Source organism: Ammospiza nelsoni, chromosome 1 (genome assembly GCF_027579445.1).
Source record: "Ammospiza nelsoni isolate bAmmNel1 chromosome 1, bAmmNel1.pri, whole genome shotgun sequence".
NCBI lineage: Eukaryota > Metazoa > Chordata > Aves > Passeriformes > Passerellidae > Ammospiza > Ammospiza nelsoni.
In genome coordinates this window covers 48,075,569-48,095,083 of record NC_080633.1, presented here as the reverse complement: position 1 = coordinate 48,095,083, position 19,515 = coordinate 48,075,569, and the positions used below count along the sequence as shown (strand labels likewise).

Sequence of the window (19,515 nt, the reverse complement as noted above, 5' to 3'; positions counted from 1 at the left end):
TTGTTTTAGTAAGCTTCCTCCTCTGCTGTTGGTAAGGCTGATGAATACATGTCAGTAACCTTCATTAATGTGTTTATTTCAACAGACAAATTTTGGTATTGTCGACTTTCACCTAATCACAAGGTCTTGCACTACGGAGACTTGGAAGAAAGTCCACAGGGAGAAGTCCCTCATGATTCCTTGCAAGATAAATGTAAGTCATGCACAAAGATTGTGACACTTCTGCTACTTTTATGCTAGTTCTTCTTTATAACCTGTAGTAGGTTTCTCTTAACATGGGACATTATGCACAGCTAATGAAGATAAAGAGCAGGGGACATTTCCTCCTGCATTCAAACACCTCTCTCCTGGGTTTGGCAAGAGTGTGTGGGGACTGCATTAAGCTTTTCAATGAGTTCATAATTTCATTCAGCTTGGAAACATGATGTCTTTCCTAGGGAGGAACACAGTTTATTTTCATTGCTCATCTAACTGCAGATGTCAAATAAAAATACTTGGGCATATTCAGAAGCACTGCCTGTGCATGGAAACAGGCAGTCTAGTGACTGGAGGAGGAATAAGTGCAGAGGTCTTTTCAGTTATTGTGAGGAGTGGACTTAAAGGTGACAGGTCACTGTGAAGAGCATTGAGAGGACCTCACTGTTTCTGAGTAGCCAACTGGGAGAGGACATGTCTCTGTGGCAGCTCCTACCAGGGGATTTATTGGGATTTTTCTTATGGTTGAAAGTAATTTTGGAGCTCTTCAGAACCATCATACTGTAGTGATTTCTCCTTTGTTCTTCGACACGAGTTGTAGGGGTTTAACCTGTAATCCAGGGAAGCTCTTTTCTGAAAGTGGAAATAATGAGTATAGTTCTGTCACTTGGGAGGTGACTGCAAGAAACCCAGCATTGAATAAGGAATAATTTCTTTTTGTTCTTTTCTGAAAATCCTTGGCATTATCAAATTAGACATGCTTATACAGGTGTTTCAGCTGGTAGTTCCACTTCTTTCATGGAATGGCAGAAAGACTAATTTTTCAGAAGTTTGAAATTTTTCCAGCCTGAAAATTGGGGAATGATGTGAAATTTTCTCCCCTAACCTGTCTCCAGGCAGCACCTTTTAAAATATCCAAGTGCTCCCCAATGCAATCTGAGAGGGGAAAGAAGAAAAGCCTGTGTGATGCTGGAGCCCTGACAGTTTGCAGTCACATTCTCTTGTTTTCCTTGCCTTAAAGATTGCCTCAAGGATGTTCACAGTCCTACTGCAGTCTTAGCAGAATGTAGGACAGGGCCTCACATTGCTGCATTGGCACAGAAAGAGACTGTTTTTGTGGACAAGGCTTAGAAAAATAGCCACAGAGCGTTACAGTAGTGTCAGAGTGACAGAAGAATGAAAGTCACACTTGAACTGCAGGCACAGTTACAAGAGCAGCAGCTCCCAGATTTGTTTGCTTGGAGCATTCTTCCATGCACAAACCCCTGACCCTGACTGTGAGCATCATCTCGCACTTGCATTTTCTGTAGGCTCTTGAACCTGCTCAGGAATGTCAGGATCCCATGGGGGCTCCTGCTTTAGAAACCCTTGGGCCAGACCCACCCAGTTGCTTCAGCCTGGCTGCTGGCAGAGTAGATACCAGTGCAGTTTCAGAAAGAGGTGGTTATTTCATCAGTGTCTCAGGTTTTCAGGCTATGAATGAGACAAGATTTACCATAGTGCTACCCACATTAGATGGAGTTTCATTAAAAAAAGCTGAGAATATTGCAAGTCACAAGATTATAAAGTGGCACTGTTGTTTGAAATGTATCACACCAAACTGGCTTGGGCAATTTACAGAATACTTTCATAAATATTCTGGTTTTCTCTGGACAGACTTATTGATTTTTGAATTCTTAAAGTTTGGCTATGACGATCAACTTGTCAGCATTTGGAGCCAGGTCCACAGATAAAAGAGAATAGGTGGGTAAGAAAACAGAATCAAGAGAAACAGCATCAAGCATTTTGTGTACTCCTTGCCAAACCTGAATAATTAGTCTCTATCCCTAAAAATAAATGTGTGGGTTTTTAACCTTTTCACTTCTGTGAATGTCACCCCTCTCTTCAGGCTGGCAGAGTTAACAAGTCATGCAGACTCCAGCTGGGACAGAAAACAGCTGCCCTCCTTCTCAAGGCTTTATCAATTGTGAGCACATCACATCTGTGCTCACGCCCTCCAGCATCTTGTAGTCAACTTCTGACACCTGAAGTCTTTGATTCTATTTTTCTAAAGTAAGGCATAAGCCAAGTTCCAGATAAATAAAGATTAGGATGTCACATCAGTCTGTGATCTCCCATGGTAACTGTATTCCACATCACACAGATCAAGTGTATGAAACCTGGTGAAAAGCCTTCTTGGTTGAGAGGGCTGACCTCAGAAAACCTTATCTTACGCAAACAGAGAAACTGTTTTTCTGGGCCTCTTCAAAAAGGGGCAGGAACTCTTTTTTTCTTAAGAAGACCTTTCTACCTTAGTTGCAGTCAAATATCTCCTTAATTTCCCAGTTTATCCTAGCTCACTCTCCTCTCTAAAACAGTATCCCTTCTTCTCCATAATGAGACTGTCAGAGGCATAAAAAGTCAGCAGACCTATGGCATAAAATTCTGAGACTAAAGGCAGAAGTTGAGTAGTGAAGAGTCAAATGATTTTCTTTCTTTTCAGTTTTCCATGCAAAGCAAATACTTTAAGAATGTCTTTTCTATCCTATGCCATCCATTTGGCATAGTGCTGAGGTAATCTGTCATGAAATAAATGGTGCTGCTGGGCCCAGTAGAAGAGTAAATGCATTTCTCCTCTTCACTATTACACACCATTAGAGTTTCTAAAGAACTGGGCAGTAACAGGTTTTCATGTTACTGTCCTATATATAAGATACTTTTCTGCAGCCACAAGGATAATGGATTATTTATAGATCGTAGAAACTGTCACTCAGGGACCATACTGTATTGTAGAGCATATAGATTCTCCATAATGTAATTACCTTGGGAAAATTGACTTCCGCTTGAAACTCAGAGAAATTTATCTTTATGCTTTAGTGACCTCACTCTGTGACTCTGAGTGGCAGCAGATTCCAATATTTTTTCCTACCTTTCTTTTCCCCCCAGTCATTTCTGATCACTTGACATTTTAAAGCAATTGGAATAGCTCATTATAAGCCTTAGTATGCCTTATTCCTGCTAGTACCAGAAAGCAACTAAACTGCTGATGGGAGTGAAATAGGAAACTATTTTTAAAAAATTCCTACAGGCTTTTAAAAGAAGGAAAACAGCACTGAGTGAAGGGTCCAAGTTGCCCAGCATCCTCTCTCCAGCAGAGACTTTACCTGGATGCCTAGGAAAGAGCAACAACAGAGCAGGCACATTATATTAACAAAGAAGAAAATTATATGGTTTTGAGATCCATGAGTACACATAGTGTCCAGGCACAGGTATGCATTTATATGAAACAGTCTTACCCAAGGGAGTCTAAATAGGCAAGAAAAAGCATTTTCAGACTTTTATCCAGATGCCTGAAATTTTGTCAAGACTCACTGGTTCCTGTGTTAGTTGTTTTCTTCCAGTTTTCTTTCTTACAAAAGGCTGGAAATGGCAAAGGACATGGCAATTTTAACACATTAGTCTTGCTTCTTTTTAGACTCTGTAGCTTTTACATAACTTGCTTCTAACTAATTTTCTGAGGTTTGATTTTCTTTCTTTTTAATGCAGTGCCAGTGGCAGATATAAAAGCTGTTGTGACTGGGAAAGACTGCCCACATATGAAGGAGAAAGGAGCTCTTAAACAAAACAAGGTATGGTTCTCAAATTGCTATGAACACATACTGTGCAGAATGCAAAGCTTGTCAACTTGACCTTCCCTGAAGTAACACAGGTATTTTTCTTTCCAGCCTGCAACATTTCCATGTATGTATACCCTTTGTTTCCACCTCAGACCATTTGAGTTAGGTCATTGGGACAGCTTAGCCTTCTGTATTCATATTTCATGGCAGATGTGCATTGAGTTACGCCCAGGGCACAACTGGAATTGTCTTTAGTAGTGATGTTTTCTGTGTCTAAAGTAAAGAAGCAATGGCTGTTGGTGCCTACTCCTATATTGTGTCTGATAAATAATAAGTTTGCTCCAGCTGTGTTCTCTGATGAAGCCACATTCAGTGAACACATGCCAAAATTGCAATTAATGTCCAGCTGATGATACCTGCAGGTCCAATCAGGTAGAAAAACCACTGCCAACAAAAGGCTGTAAGGTAAATCCTGGGCAATTAAGGAGGCATATAAGGATGTGCTTAGCAGTTCATTTGGGAAAAAATGTGTAGGAGACAATATTCAGCTTAAATTAGATTTATACTACCTTTCAGTTTCAGAGCAACAACTGTAAGCTGACAGTAGTACTAAAATTGTGCCGTGCCAGAATCTTGCAGAGTTTTTGTTAGTAAGAATTGTCACCACATCAAGAAGAAATGGAGTTACTAGCAATGTCTGGCATTGTTAGTGGTGAATACCATATTCTATGAGGTATGTTCAGAAATTTTTACCAGGTTGTCGCTCTCACCTTACAAGAAGCCATGAGACTATAGTGGTGCTCAGTCTGACCAAGAACAGCACCCTGAGAGATCTGGGAGCCAGATCACAGGTTTTGAATCAGAATTTCTAATTAGTGATACTGAGAAATTTTTTAGTCAGACCAGGAGATTTTGATGGACAAAATTGTGAAGTTAAGAGTTCCTGCTTCAGTACTTTAGATAAAATTGAAAAAGCAGTTCTGAAGGGAGCCATAAAAATTGAGAAGGCCCTTTCAAAACGACATCACACGACTAATTGCATCTTCACAGCTGCAACTTCTCTTTCCTTAACTGTGCACAGGTGGGCAAAGCATCCTGAGTATTTTTTGCATTTGTTTTCTTACAGAGAAGTTGCTCTCCTTTCAGCATTGGCTTTACATGGTAGGAAAGGAAAAAGTCAAGTGAGGAAAAAAATCCCAGGAGTATTTTTCCTTGTTGATTTTCTGGGCACAAACACACACACACATGAGTACAATAGATTACGTATAACTCCTACCTCATGTTGCAGCTGAACCATCAACACATTTGGCTGGGACATTTATATGATGCATATAAAATATTTTTAGCTCTTCCTTGGCTTAGCACTCATATGTCCACACAAAGGGAAAGATGGAAAGCAGTGGGTGGCAGTGATGGAAATGTGTCATCGTTATGGCGCAGTAATGTCTAGATAGTATTTAATGCTAAATAGAAATGCTGCAGATCAGTTTGTCCTCAGCTCTCAGCATTGCCCCATTTCCTTAGGTAAAATTGCTTGGGACTGGTATAAAATTTCTGGCTGAGAATGGGAAGATCTGGAATTCATAGGTGGCATGGCTGCATCCTTGGCTGGAGGCATTCTGTTTGTGACCCAGACAATGGCAGTTTTGATGGTTTTACTGTTTCTGATGTGGTGCAGGGGTTTTGGTTTGGTGGGTTTGGGTTTTTTTTTTATTTCCTCAATTCCTTGTTTCTTCCCCTGAGAAGCACAGAATTTTTGAATTAACCTGTCATACCAATCAAACTGTCAGGCACAATATTGCAACTATTTAACTGACATAGGAATAACGTTATTTGCAGCCTTTCAAGTTGTATATGGGTTAGGCAATTAAAATTTATAAAAAGGCAGACACAGAATGCAATTCAGCTGAATTTGGTGTATGAAACCTTTCACTTTCTGAAATTTCACAATCAGTGATATATTTTTAAGAGGCCTTTTCATTCTGAGCTTTCTTTGTACATATATAACGTCCACCTCAATTTTATTCATTGGCAGAAAAGAAAATTGAATGGCAGAATGCCATGCTATGAGCATAGCTGGAATTGGCAAAATGTCCATAACAAAGGCTTCAGCATCCCTTCATTTGCCAGCACATGGCCATTGTTCTTTCAGCAGGATAATTTAGAAAGAAATAAGAGTTAAACTGAATTGGAATTTGCCTGCATATGAAGCTGGAAAGATGTGACGGGACCAGATCTGAATCCGTTGTTTGTCTTACTTGTGTTTTTTAATTAGGTTTAATTTTTAAATTCATTATTTCTGACTCCCAAGTAGTACCAATGATTTTCAAGGAAATGAAATACATCAGATTTTTCAAAGCCTTCAAAATAAAGCATGACAGAAGAATTAGGAAAAAAAAAAAAAAACATGTCCAGATATTTTGAAGAGTTCTCCTATCACCCTTTATCTGCTGATGTGGCAGGTTTCAGGCTTTGTGCCTTTTTAGTCAGCTAAAATGGCTCATCCCTGATGAATGAAGCTTCTCTCTTCTCTCTTCTCTCTTCTCTCTTCTCTCTTCTCTACTCGTTGAACAAGTTCCCCACTGCTGCCTGTCTAGAGAGTTCTTTGGGGCAGATCTTCTGATGCTGGCAAGCAAACTCAACATGGCCAGGCCTCGGTCTTCAGTAAAGACATGAGTGTTTTGAGCATGTTGAAGGCAGAGAAGGCAGAAATTAGTGAGGTCATTCCAGCTGCATGGGATCGCTCCACCATAGGCACCCAAAATGCGTGTTCATGAAAAATAGCTTGTTTCTGGCCTGTGTTGGGGACCACTGGAGACTGGGGGAAAGGGAAGCTCTGGGCATGGGAGAGCAACCTTCCCTTCACACCACCTACAACAGCTTCCCCCACAGAGCTGAATCCAAGGAGTGCTGTTGCAGTCTCTTGTTCTCTGTTTTCAGCACAGCTCAGAAGAGAGGCACGCTGTGGGTCCCAATGCTGTTACCTTTGAGAAGCATCTGGGGAAGGGCAGAGGTCTGACTTGTGGAAGGAGCTAGGAGTGCCAAGGGAGGGAGTTCAGCAACTTGAGGTGCAGGAGGAGGAAAGCAAAACAAAGAAGGAAGGAACAGGTTGGAAGGAATGTGAGATAAAAAGGACCAGAGGGATAGAGAAACAAGTGGAAAGGGCTTGAGGGAAAAATTACAGTGAGAAAGGTTAAGAAGTAGCACAGAGAGAAGAAGAGAAAACTACAGATAAAGACTGACCAGTTCTCACTTAAGAATTGCCTGCTCCTCCTTGACATTATTGGGACTGTAACAAAGCCAGCTGGGGGTCCCTGACAAGTCAGCCACCTCAACCACTGAGACCACTGTCAGTGTGGAGGGCCAGCTGGCAGCTCCAGCTCCTTTGGCTTCCATTTTCCTTGACAGTTTGCTGTGCATAAAGCAACAGAGATGCTGGCACCTGGAAGTTGTAATTCCAAGGCTTTAGAGTCCAGGGCAGCCAACAAAGAAGCTGACCTGCAGCCAGGGCTGCCAAAACAACACTTTTCCACAGAAAGAGAAGCTTGGTGCCCTTAATGTAGTCCCTTCTCATTCTCTGCCTGACTGGAAATGACAAAACCCTTGACATCCTGACACATTCTTCTTCCAAGCAGAATTTTTTTTCCTCTTTTTTCTCTCTTTGAGGTGAAGAAGAAAGTATATTCATAGGGAGTTTCCCAAAGGAAAAAATTGTAGGGGTCAGGCCTGTGGGATTGTTGACTGACCTTCACGAAATTCAGGAACATCACAATGTAACAGTACAAGCCATTTTTTTCAGAGCTACAACCTCAGGGGCATTACTTGGCGTGTTCTGTCAGTAATTTATAACACCGTGGGAGAAGATAATGCCAGGTTCATGTGGGCAGAGGTAGATTTTTTTCTCTAATGAGGGACATCACTCTTAATAAGGTGTGGCTGAGAGACATGCCTACAACACAAAAGGGCCATGTGAGCCTGAGCCATTGGTTTGCTGAGTGCACCAGCACTGTTTGCACTTGCAGCCTCCATGGAGATTCAACACAATGAGGATTTAACATAGCTTTGTCTCCTGTAGCCTTGGCAATACATCAAGTAAAACCTAGTAACTAAACTCAAGGAAAACAGGAACATTTCCCATGAGAAGCCTGATCTCTTATTATCCGAGATTATCCATAAGGATTGCAAGTTTTATGGTTCAGACTCTGCTCTTAATCATACAACGTCAAAACCAAAAAAGCCCTTACAGAAACCCAAATATACTATGTCTGTCTCAGACCAGGAGCTCAGGGGTAACAATCTAGAGCAATGTTTATGCTGCAGTCCCCAGAGTCAATTCTTCCATTTTAAAACTTAGTGTTGCTGATTTAGGAAGTCGTTCTCCTTTCACCGCTGGTGGTGCAGGGACTGCTGTCAGCTGAGAGTCAGCAAAAGGCTTCAGTGTGACAGGGCTGAGGAAGCCAAGGAGCTAAAAGAACGGGACATGTGATTCAGATCATAGTTACAAGTCAGCACTCTGCTGTGTAGCTGGGTCTCTTTTCCACAGTTAATATATCCCTACTGCCAAGCTTAGATCCTGTGAGATCCTTGTACTGGCACTTGTAGTGATGCGGGCAGAAACCATCCTATGGCAACAGATAGGACAACATCTTAGCATGCTCACTGCTGGCCACTGAAAGAGCAGTGTTTATTCAGATTGCCTGGGTTTCCCCATGGGAATTTAACTCCAGGTGACTTTTAGGGAAGGTCAGCACTTTATGAATTCTCCTTGGTATCTTTTACAATTCCAGCTTCAGTGCTTAGGGGACAAAAAGATGATTGCTTTTTCCTTTCCTGAAATTCCTTTGGGTCTTTAGGTAACTGGCATCGTTTGGCTTGACTGAGGCTGGCGATTCTGGTTCAGATGGAAACAGAATTACAGAAATCTCCTGAGAGTGAATAATTTAATATATTTCCAGCAGTGAAAAGAACATAAGTATATACCAGGATATTCATTGTCCTGACAAGATTTTTAACACAAGGAGTCAAACCTTGCAGAACTTTGTGAGTTTAATCTATATAAAGTGAAAAAAACCTGTGAGCCTTCATGAAGAGTTTCTTGCAAGGGTACTATTATTCATTATATTGATTTTAGTCCTCACCATTGCCTAGCTCAAATTTAAACTGAAATGCTAAAGGAATTCATGACCCAGTGGGCCACAGTAAGCACTGAGGTGAGTCGGTTTGTTTTGACTGAAGTAACCGTGGTGGTTTTCTTGCTGTGCCTGTCTCTTGCAGTGGTCTGGTACTGCTGCAGCTCTGGCCAGACAGGAGACTGCCATAAACTATTTTTCAACTTGTTTTGGGTAATAATGGATAGGAAAGAAAGACAGACCTGAATGTACAGATGCCTCTCTCATGCAGCATTAATATGTGTTTCTTTGTGTTGTTCCAGGAGGTGCTAGAGCTTGCTTTCTCTATATTGTATGACTCAAGTGGCCAGTTGAATTTCATTGCTCCAGACAAGCATGAGGTAAGTCATGTGCAGAGTGCAGAAATTTATTTGAAGTTATCTTAGTTGCTTTAAGGCATCAGATGTCTTTGTAAGAACATAAGAATGGTCATCTTGGCCCAGGATATAGGTCTATCTAAATCAGTGTCATGTCTCAAAACAAACTGACAAATCCAAGGGATTAGTACAGGAACAAGACCTTCTACAATTTTCTTGCATATCTGAGGCACAGAAGAAACATGTTTTGTATTCCTGCATCACAGAGCACATGAAGCTCAAAATTACAGACCAGTATTTCTAAGTCCTCCTGAAATATGAGCTATAGGAAAGAGAAATAAGAGAGCTTGGGCAGACCTTGAAGTTCTACAGACCTCGCTCACCATTTCCTGACTTCTTGTGGTCTGCTGTACTTCAGACACTAGAGAATTTTTCTGTGTGAACTTTCAACACTGAGAATTTGTACAGCCAAGCTTTCAAAGAATCACTGCCAGCCTCAGTTCATTTTGACAACGCTAGCATAGTCAGGGGTGGTTATACCATAATTGGGTCTCAATTTCAGCCAAAGACTTGTGCTCTCCAGAATGGCATATCCCCTTTTCCTCATTTTCACATTTCTTAAGACCATTCATGACAGCTGATCATAGAAGGCCCCCTGTATTCATTCCATCTCCACAGGAGAGTGTTTTGCAACGGCTTTCACTTGTATAAAGACAGTATAAATACCAATAGCAAGGATAGCCCCTTCCCTGCTCCCTTCTCTTAGTATAATCCACAAGGAAATAGAAGATATCATCGCCTTCTGGAATGGGATGGGATTAATTTACCTTAATTGTTTTGAATCATTGGATGTGTTTCTCTCCAAGAAATTTCAAGTAAAGGCTTAGCAGAATGCACTACATTTTTTAAAAAATCCCTCTTGTTTCTAAAGCAAAGAGTTATGTTTCATTTGCACACTTATTTTTAGATATTACATTTGGTCTCAGTTCAGGACCCTGTGCTAAGATGATGAAGAAGATCACTTTAAATTGAATTATACTGTAGTGTTAAAGTGTGTGAAATTGCTTTACAAGTGAAGTGTATTAGCTGTGCCCCTTCAACATTTGTTGTTCTGGACTAAAACCTTCAACTAAATGTTAATTTTAGGAGAGGAGATACAGTTATTCCCATTTGGGTATTTCTGTGGATTAATATTGGAGTGTCATTTTCAAGAATGCTCATTCCAGGGAAGTATTTGCTGGTCAGGTTTCATGTAAGAGAAAAGAGCAGTAGTATCCCAGGCACAATGTGCCACTAGAGCTGTAGATCTAAGCAACACATGGTTGTCATCATCCTCTGAACTGAACATGTTTGGTATTTCTGATATAAATTCTCCAGAAAGTGAATTCTAGACTGTTTCAGCTCAGAAGTGCAAATGGTCATGAAAACCAACCATTTTTTCAGCCACTGTATCTCAAATACAGCCTATAGCTAAAAGTGGATTTTAATGGTCCAAATGTTCAAAAGCTGCTGCTGGATCCCACTGACAGGCAGTAGCAGTGAGATGCACTAACCCAATTGCTCATGATTGCGTTAACACACCTTTTATCTTCATATCTCTTTTTGGTATTGTGCAGCTTCTTTGAAACAAAATTAATAGGTTCAAAAAAATGGCCAGAGGCAACAGTCTCTGCTGCCACTTGACAGTTCCCAAATGAAAGTTTTTAAAAGGACATCTCACATCCTCTGTATTTTTCCATGGCCTGCAGAAGAGTGAGTTGTGATTAAAGTGAAAAGTACAAGTGTTCAGAGGAAGCACCCACAAGGAAAGGGAAAAGTAGCATGTTGTGAAGCCCGTGACTCTTCATCAAAGTAGTTGGGGTGCCTGTTGATAGAAGTGCTAGTTTAGCAGCATTGTCAGTTTGTGGTGACATCTCAAGATTCTGAAAGCTTTGTGTGAAGCACCAGCAATGATGTTGGTACATGACAATTTCAGGTCAGACTTGCAGGGCTTTTTTTAAATACTTGTGCAGCCCTCGTGATTGTAGAGTGAGGCTGAAATGTGGGAGTTGAACGTGTCCTAAAAAGAAAAATTGAATGAGGCTCTTAGGATAATTTTGGCTGCAAGGAGCCCTGAAGGTGTCCTGAGTCCAACCTCCTGCTCAAAGCAGGTCAGCAATGAGCTCAGACCAGGTTGCTCGGCGCTGCATCCAGATGGATGAAGCCTGTGCAACCTTTCTAGTTCTTGTCTCCCAAAGTAATTCTTTGACAAAATCTCATTACTGAACCAGTATCATTGAGATTTGGACCTCATTCTAGCGCACTTAAGTTTGTGAATTCTCTTAGCCATCTGTTGGAGCTTACTGCTAGCCAGAGGATTCAGTACTATGAGATCACTCCATTGTATTTGTTTTTCATTTAAATACTAATAACTGGTTTCAACTACACAGCAAAAAAAAGGTGGATTAATCTTATCCATGATGTTTGACAGAGAAACTGATGAGGGAGGCCATAATTAGGTTTCATTGGAGTTTTATGAAAATGAATCTCGTAAATTAATTTTTCAGTGGTTCTTAGTCTCTTATGCATATTAAAAAGAAAAAAGCTTCTGAATGAATGCCTCTGTTTTTCCACCATCTCATTAGGATGTCTCTCTCCTCAACATGTGCAGGAGTTTAATTAGGTGCATTTGCCAATATGGAGATTAGAGAGGAAGCCCCTTTTCCAGGCCATTGCACTCATCAGAGTTGTGGCCAGAATTTGGTTTCTGTGGGCCCTGAATGAGTTATATCTGGAAGAGGAGAGAACTGCAGTTCTGCTTTCTGGCTCTCTGGGATTCCTCCCCAGAGGAAGAGCTGGCCGCGCTCACTGCGCAGGTGATGGACTATTTACGTCAGGGGCTGCATCTGTTGAGAAGGTTCTCTCCTCTCGTGTAACCTGAGCAGAGCCTTTTGCTTTTCTGTTCCTTTCTTCATAATGAATTCAGGGAAAACTCTCCTAGAGAAAGATTTCAAGTAAATCACAGAAGATTATATAGGCTGTTCAAATAGAATTATTTTTCTAGAATAGCTTCTTTCTTTTCCTGCTATTCTGCATTCACTCCAAAAAAATAGCATGCTTTAAAAGTCTTCAGTGGCACACTTTGACAGCCTAGAATAGGCAGGCTAGGTTGTTTATTTAGTACTTGTCAGGCGGACAACCTGAACTCTAAAGTGTCTTCTATATAGCTGATCTCATATTAAAGCTGTGGCTTGGCTTGCCCACACCCTGGGTGAAAAATCTCCCTCTGCTACTGTTTTGTTTCTGACTTAAGTGGGTTGGATTTCACTTTGGATGCTGAAGTGTGCTAACCCATCCTATTTTTGAAAGATGCCCTTTTTCTGCATGAAGAGGGGGGCTTCTCTCTCTTCCTTAAAAATAATCCTCATTTCTGCTGTGGGATGAAGTCAGCCATGGCTATCTTTAAACTCGGCGGCATCATGTAGCAAATGGTCAGCTAAATTTAAAACTCCTTTTTTTTTGGCATGAAATCCAGCAGAAGTATTTGTAAGATAAAAATGCAGTTATGGTTAATTTAATTTTTCTCCTGCAAACTAGGGCACAAGTTCATGATTGAAATCTTTATTTTTAGATGACAGCATTTGAGTACTTCTGTTCATAGTTGAATAAATGGCTTGTAGTAATAAATGAAAGTGACTTATTCAATAGAAGTTGACTCTAGATCACCAATCTCCCTTGAATTTGTTGCTGCTTTTAAATGCTTATTCAGCCCGCATTTATCACAAGCTGTCAGCTGTTGGGAAAGATGGCATCTCCTGTTAGGAAAAAGCTAACAGTAAGGAAAAGGTTTTAGAGGCCAGTTCAGCATTTGCAGCATTAAGTATTATACCCAAGCAGCTTGGCATTTAATTTTCATGAAGGACATAGCATTAACTGATGTAGTTTTCACAATATGTTATTTTTTGTAAAATAGTGGTAAAGTAGGCATAGTTATGTGAGACTATCAATTGTAACAGCTTCATGTATCGGAAAGGAAACAATAATAAAAGCAGATAGTACAGGATTTTTACACTGAAAGTCAAGAAGGATTTGGGGGTGGGATTTAGTTCACCTAACTTAAATGTCTTGGAATTAAAAGTTTAGTTAGTGTAAGATAATCAGGCTTTTTCAATAAGTACTGGGAGAGGAAAATGAGAGGAGTGAAGGAGATTTCTCCAGAGGTTCATTGTCCTAAGTTATTGTTTCCTTCTCCAATAATTGCAGAAGAACATTCACTAAGAAGTTTGGAGGAGATGCCAAATTGTCAAACGACTAAACACTGTCATTTTGTCCCATTTAATGGAATGTTTTCCATTTTCTGAGCAGCCCAGTGAAAGCCTTCCTCAAGATCTGAGCTGATAAAATATGGTTGCATCAACCATATTTTAGGTCTCTTTGTAAGTCCCCATGGGAGCAGTAACTGTAGAGGACCAGACCAGACAAGGAGTTTGTGTATGAAAAGTCTATTAATGAGAGTTTTTATCCTTTTCCTGTGCAGTATTGTGTATGGACCGATGGTTTGAACGCCCTCCTTGGGAAGGATATGTTGAGTGACCTAACACGGAACGACCTGGACACGCTGCTCAGCATGGAGATCAAGCTACGCCTCCTTGACTTGGAAAATATACAAATCCCAGATGCTCCCCCACCTATCCCAAAGGAGCCCAGCAACTACGACTTCGTTTATGACTGTAACTGAGGCAGTCACTGAAACTTGCTCTGAAACTGGAAATACATTATAACTGGAGAGATATATAAAAAAAAAAAAAAAAAAAAAAAAAAGAAGAGTGTGAGGAAAAAAAGAAACCCACTTTTGCACCTTGTATTTTGGCTTTGGGGAGGGATGTAGAAACACTTGCATTCCTCCCTGTTCCCTGCATCCCTTCCTTCCCCATTCCCATCTTCCCCATTGCTCATCCAAATCCACATTGCTTTAATTAACTTGTAATTGCAGGCCATTGGCCTTGCTTAAGGCAAAGACTGCCACTAAGAAGCAACCCTCATGAGGACTTTTTTTACATTTTTAATACTGGAATAGACATTCTTAACTAAAGGACGTTGTTATCAAACTGCATGCCTGTGAAACCCACTTGGCAGGGCAGAGGCTTTAACTGGAAGGAGGAGGGAGGTAGGGAGCAAAAGCAGCTACTGTAAGCAGAAGATTTCCCCAGACACTCACAAGAGTCTGCTCACCACTGAATCCAATGTGATGATGAAATTGGTTAACTGCTTCCCAGTGCTTGCACCATCCGTCACTGCCATCATTCTCTCCACGGTCATCTCAGCTCTTGCCTCCAGCCTTCACCCAACCGATCAGCTCCCAGGATGGAAACTCTGCAGGTTTTTGCTGTACCATACGCTGCAATGCTGCAACAGCTTTTAACTTCTTTTCCTCCCAGCTCTTACGATAGCCTCACACTAGCAGATCACTTGCACAAACCGTGTATGAAGCCACTAGTGTGTCCCATTCCTGTAGCGTTCCCTGAGCCTCAGTTGCCTCCAAAATTGGCTTGTTGCTATTTGAAGTGATTTTTATTTCCTTGGTCCAAAGTTCAACAGTAATTTTCACAAATTAATTACAACTGCCAAACATCCAGGTTTACATCGTTGTCATTGCTACAGTGTTAGAAATTTGCAAGGGATTTTTTTTGTACGGGTTCTAATTTTTTATTTTATTTTGCCAAACAAATATATTTAATGAAAACTAATTTCATTGTGAGTACTTTTGGGGAACAATATTTTTACTTAATTTCCATTTGGAACATTTGCCCTGAAGGGAAAATAACACTGTTCCCTTCAACTTCACTGTTGAATAAAAATCTGAGTTGTGATGATTCCTGGGACTTTGTTTTTTTTTCTGAAGTTGTCTTTTATTCCTTATGGTTCCTAGGAATTCTGAACTGTTTAGTAAAAAGAGGAGTGGGAAGACTTTTCTTATCTGCATCTGATTTAACTTACTTGTTTGTTAGTGGTGACAAGGATGAAATGCATCCAGAGATCTCCATTGCCATGGTTACATGAGCCTTCCTGTGAGAAGGGCCCTTGTGAAATACAAAATCCGAGCATACTGATGTGCTCACGGTCAGTTCAAGGCTGCTGCCTTTCCTGTGTTTCGCTGGGGCAGCTGTTTTTTTGCTGCATTTCCATTTTCTCCATTGAGAGTGTTTATGGCTGCAGCAAATTGGTATTAGGAAGGTTTGAGCTTTGCAGGATAGATTCCCTCTATCCTCATGTTTTTTCTAGGTATTTCACTAAGTCCAATTGCAAGTCTGAGTCTAGAGGAACCTGCCAGCTCTTTTCCTCCCACTGCACATGCTGAAGACAGATGTTTATCAGTGTAAGTTTCTTTCCTGCTCAGACCCAGCTGAAAAAGCTGGTAAAGGGGTTTTATCAGAACTTGTGCTAGTGAGAAACCCAGAAGCTGGTTCCAGTTCTGACAGTCATAGAAGTTCTTAACTGAGGTGGCCTTTGCGCCATCCAGATGGCTCTGGGGAAAACATCCTGACTGGCCTCACACCAGTAGAGGAGAGAATTGAAGTCCTGCAGGTGCAACAAAAAGGAAGATAATGAGAACATTGTGTGAATGCAAGCATCAAAGTCCCAAGGAAGGTGCCTTCCTGAAGCTGTGCAGTATTTGATGAATGCCCTAATGTAACAGAAGATATAAGTTGGTTTTGGTGGTAATGGATGATAAAGTAAGTTAATTAGAGAGACTGAGTTAAACTCTGGAGGGAAAGGTTATGGTGAAGTGGGGCCTCAGAAGAAGTTTGGTCTTAATGAGAGCAGAGATGTACAACATGAGTTGTAGGAGTTTGAGATGGTTTATTCTCCAGAGCTTTCTCAGACTATAGCAAAGGTAGTCATGGTCAGGAAATAGTAGAAGCAAAGGCACTGCCTACCACAGGGGATTTTTAAGGGGTCCCAGGGGCAAGGGATGGAGGAAGGAACATGTTTCTCTACCAGATGCTGCCTCTTAACTTCATGCAGATAGAACTTGGAGCAGAACGGAGAGCCTGAGTTGTTTTAATTACCCTGACCCAGCTGGATTTGCTTTTTACTTACAGATTTCATACTTGGTGCTTCAGATGGGTATTGCTCTGCTGGCAAAAGAAACACCTTTCACTCCTAAGCTGTAAGAGCCAAACACACTGCCAGCTCAGCAGCACTCCAGTGCTGTGGTCTCAGCAGGCAGGCATCTGTGTGAAAATCAGAGAGGAGCAAACAAACCCCTCCTCCAGGCGACGACTTGAGCAGGAGATAAAGGTTAGACTTGTCTCTTCCACTAAGGTGAGTGCCCTTAATTCCACCCCAGGAACCCAGGGGACTGGTGGGAGGAGAGCTGGCAACCCGGCCCTCTGTTTTTACCAACAGCTTGTGCCCATCCACACGACACTGAGGCACACCAACACCACTCAGGCAGTGTGGGGCTCTTAGCATAAATAGCTGGGAGCCCTCTCCTTCCACAGCAGGTGCCACAGCCCCTCTGTCCTGCCCTGGGACCGCACAGGGTGGGTGCAGCCTGACCAGGGGCATCCAGGGCCAGATGGATACACAGCACTGCTGCGTGGCTCTGTCTCACTGCTTCCCGCAGCCCTGCTTTGCAGGATCCCCAGCTCCCCACATGGCCTGGCTCTTTGTAGGGGTTATGCACAGTGTGGGATGGTCACATGAGCAGGAATGCTAAATTTGTATCCACCACCCTGCCATAAGAAAGAAGAGGCTCAAGAGATGCGTTGGCGTAATAGCCCTTCCAGCTATTTTAGCAGCACTCCCACAGCAACCTGCAAGGCTGTGGTGCAAAAGAAGAATCCTGCCTTCGGTTTTTGGAGCTGTCATACAAGCTCACTTTGTCATTATGCAATTTAAAACAACAAAAAAAAAAAAAAAGATGAAGAAATATCCCGCTGTTTCCCATTCTTTAAAAAAAAATGAAATTGAGGATGAAAATGGCAAATTCATTTGCTCATGCTGTTGTGTTCCGGAAAAGCTTTTAAATCTTCACATTCAAGGAGATGCAGCAGGAAAAAGAGCTGCTATTGAAGTTTCTTGTATAATTTCAAAACATTAAGTGGGTAATTGCTTGTAAAAGCCATAAAGGGGAGAAAGAACAAAAAAAAAGAATCAGTCTAAATTTAGCTACTGTTTTGGAAATGACTTTGCTTTTGAAAGTTAATATATTCTTTTACCAGAAAACTTGAATCAAGTAAAATACATATCTTCTTAAGTCAACTGCTTGCTCTACTTGTAAGGACAAGGAGAAGAGCAGCAATTCTAACTAATCCTGTACAAAGCAAGCTATGTGTCAGAGAAACAGGGCTTTTCTTACCATTTTTTCAGAAGCCTTTCTTTTTTCAGTATGGAGAACTATTTCATTAAACCTTTCATAAAGAAATAACATCCTCATGCCAAGAGGCAGGTAGGTGCTGACTCTCACTTGGGTTGCAAAATGACAGTGCAAGATCCTGATTACTTCATTTGTGAAATCCTCTTGTGTCTTCACACCCTACCCAGAATTGCATTTTTCTTGCCTGGGGTGTTTGTCATCAATGTCACATCAATGAGAATGTGAAGGCTTGCATGGAAACCTGGTGGGACCCACTGCCCAGAATCTCTGTCTTCTCTGGCAGACAGCTGAAATGCAAGGGAGCCCTGCATCCCCTCAGCAACCCTGTAGGCCACCAGCTGCATTCCCACAGCCTCTGGCCAGCTCTCAAAAGAGGGAGGGATGAAAGAAGGAAAGAAACACACTCCTGTCAGGAGAAGAGGGAGAGAGGAGCATGGGCATGAAATGCCCCTGATTGCATCTGCCCTTTGGTTGTTTTTTGTTACATTGGACTCAGAGGTGCCTCTGATGCATCCAGCTCTATAGTGATTCAAGCTGCTAATCCTGAGCAATAACCAGCAAGGAAGATGCTGGGAGCAGGAGGACACTCTTATACTGCCATATCCCCCCTGCTCTCTGTTTTGTTGGTGCTTCACTGACAAGTAAATAGAATTAGCTTCACTGTCATGTGAAAGGCGTTCATCTGAGGGGTACAATAAGATTAGCGTGAGATTTTACTCCCTTCTTGCTCCATTCTACTTCAGATTTAAGAAGAGATTATAAATCCAGTCCTTATTGACCTGGGGATGTCTTAGCTGTCTGGAATACGAAGTGTTATGAGCCCTTCCCTTAGAGCATCCTCAGGGAAGTAAAGGTAAAATCCCTGCAAACTCTGGAGAGCATTCATAGGACAGTGTTTTTGTCACACTGCTGGCTGAGCTGTCATTGCTTTCCCCACAGCTGGATAAATCAGGATGAGACTTGCTCAGTGCTCCCTCCCTCCCTAGATGATAATTGTATTTGAATATTAAACAGCCACATGGCTTAAGCAAATTCCCTGATTAACAAAGCACTTACCTATGCAGCAAAGATGCTTGATTTCAGTTTGATAAACAGGCACCTAAATTTAGGTAAGTGCTCATGGACCAAGCTAGATCAGTGCCTGTGTAAGCAGGAAGGCAATTTTACCTATTACTGAGACTTTGCTATATGCTCAGAGGCTATGCAAATAATGACTTTTCTGTCTGCTTTGTAATTGGATTGTGTACCTCTGGTCACTGCAAGAGACTGAACAGGATGCTGTCTGATTATTCCACATCACTCCAGTTGCTTCATGCATCTTTGGAACTTAAAACAGCAGTTAAAGAACTGAAACAGGAGCCCTTTCTGGATGAAATCAGGCTGAAACTTGAGAGGAGAGTGGCATTAAAAGTACAAGTTGTTTTAGGGCAAGACTAGGCATAAAATGGATATTGGGAGAGCCATGAATTTTGATAGTAAGGTGATTTCAGAGTGCTGAGTCAGGGAGTGCTGTCCTGCAGCAGCCTCCTGAGGGCAAGGTTAAAAAGTACAGGAGACCATTTCAAACTCATTTAATGGCATATATTTACTCTTTATTTTCACTTCTTGCTTGTGAAGCTTCAAGGGAGACCTTGAACATCACTGAAGAGCAGAGCTGGTGATGCTTAGCTTGCAGGGACACACACAGGGCAAAGGAAACAGCTCAAAAGCCATCCCTCTCCAAGCCGAGAGGCTGGTGTTGGAAGTAGAAGAGTTTTCTGAACTGATGTGGTTTTTCAGTAAAGAGTTTCTCAGTTTTACTGTAGGCACTTCAGTGGAGGTGCCGTGTGGAGAACAGCAGCTGTTATGGTTTTATTGTCTCTTGGAAGGGCCAAACA

At 41.6% G+C, this 19,515-nt stretch overlaps 1 protein-coding gene across 3 annotated transcripts in view; it reads left to right on the top strand.

Moving 5' to 3' along the window:
* The window catches only part of ELMO1 (engulfment and cell motility 1), a 303,943-nt gene extending 288,813 nt beyond the window's left edge, over positions 1-15,130 (top strand). For all 3 annotated transcript variants that reach the window (XM_059473758.1, XM_059473750.1, XM_059473768.1), the window contains 4 exons: positions 86-193; positions 3,721-3,803; positions 9,223-9,300; positions 13,793-15,130. In XM_059473758.1, the coding sequence (XP_059329741.1) occupies positions 86-193; positions 3,721-3,803; positions 9,223-9,300; positions 13,793-13,993 (470 nt within the window). In that variant the 3' untranslated portion in view covers positions 13,994-15,130. The remainder of the gene's footprint in view (positions 1-85; positions 194-3,720; positions 3,804-9,222; positions 9,301-13,792) is intronic.
* The last annotated feature ends 4,385 nt before the right edge of the window (positions 15,131-19,515 follow it).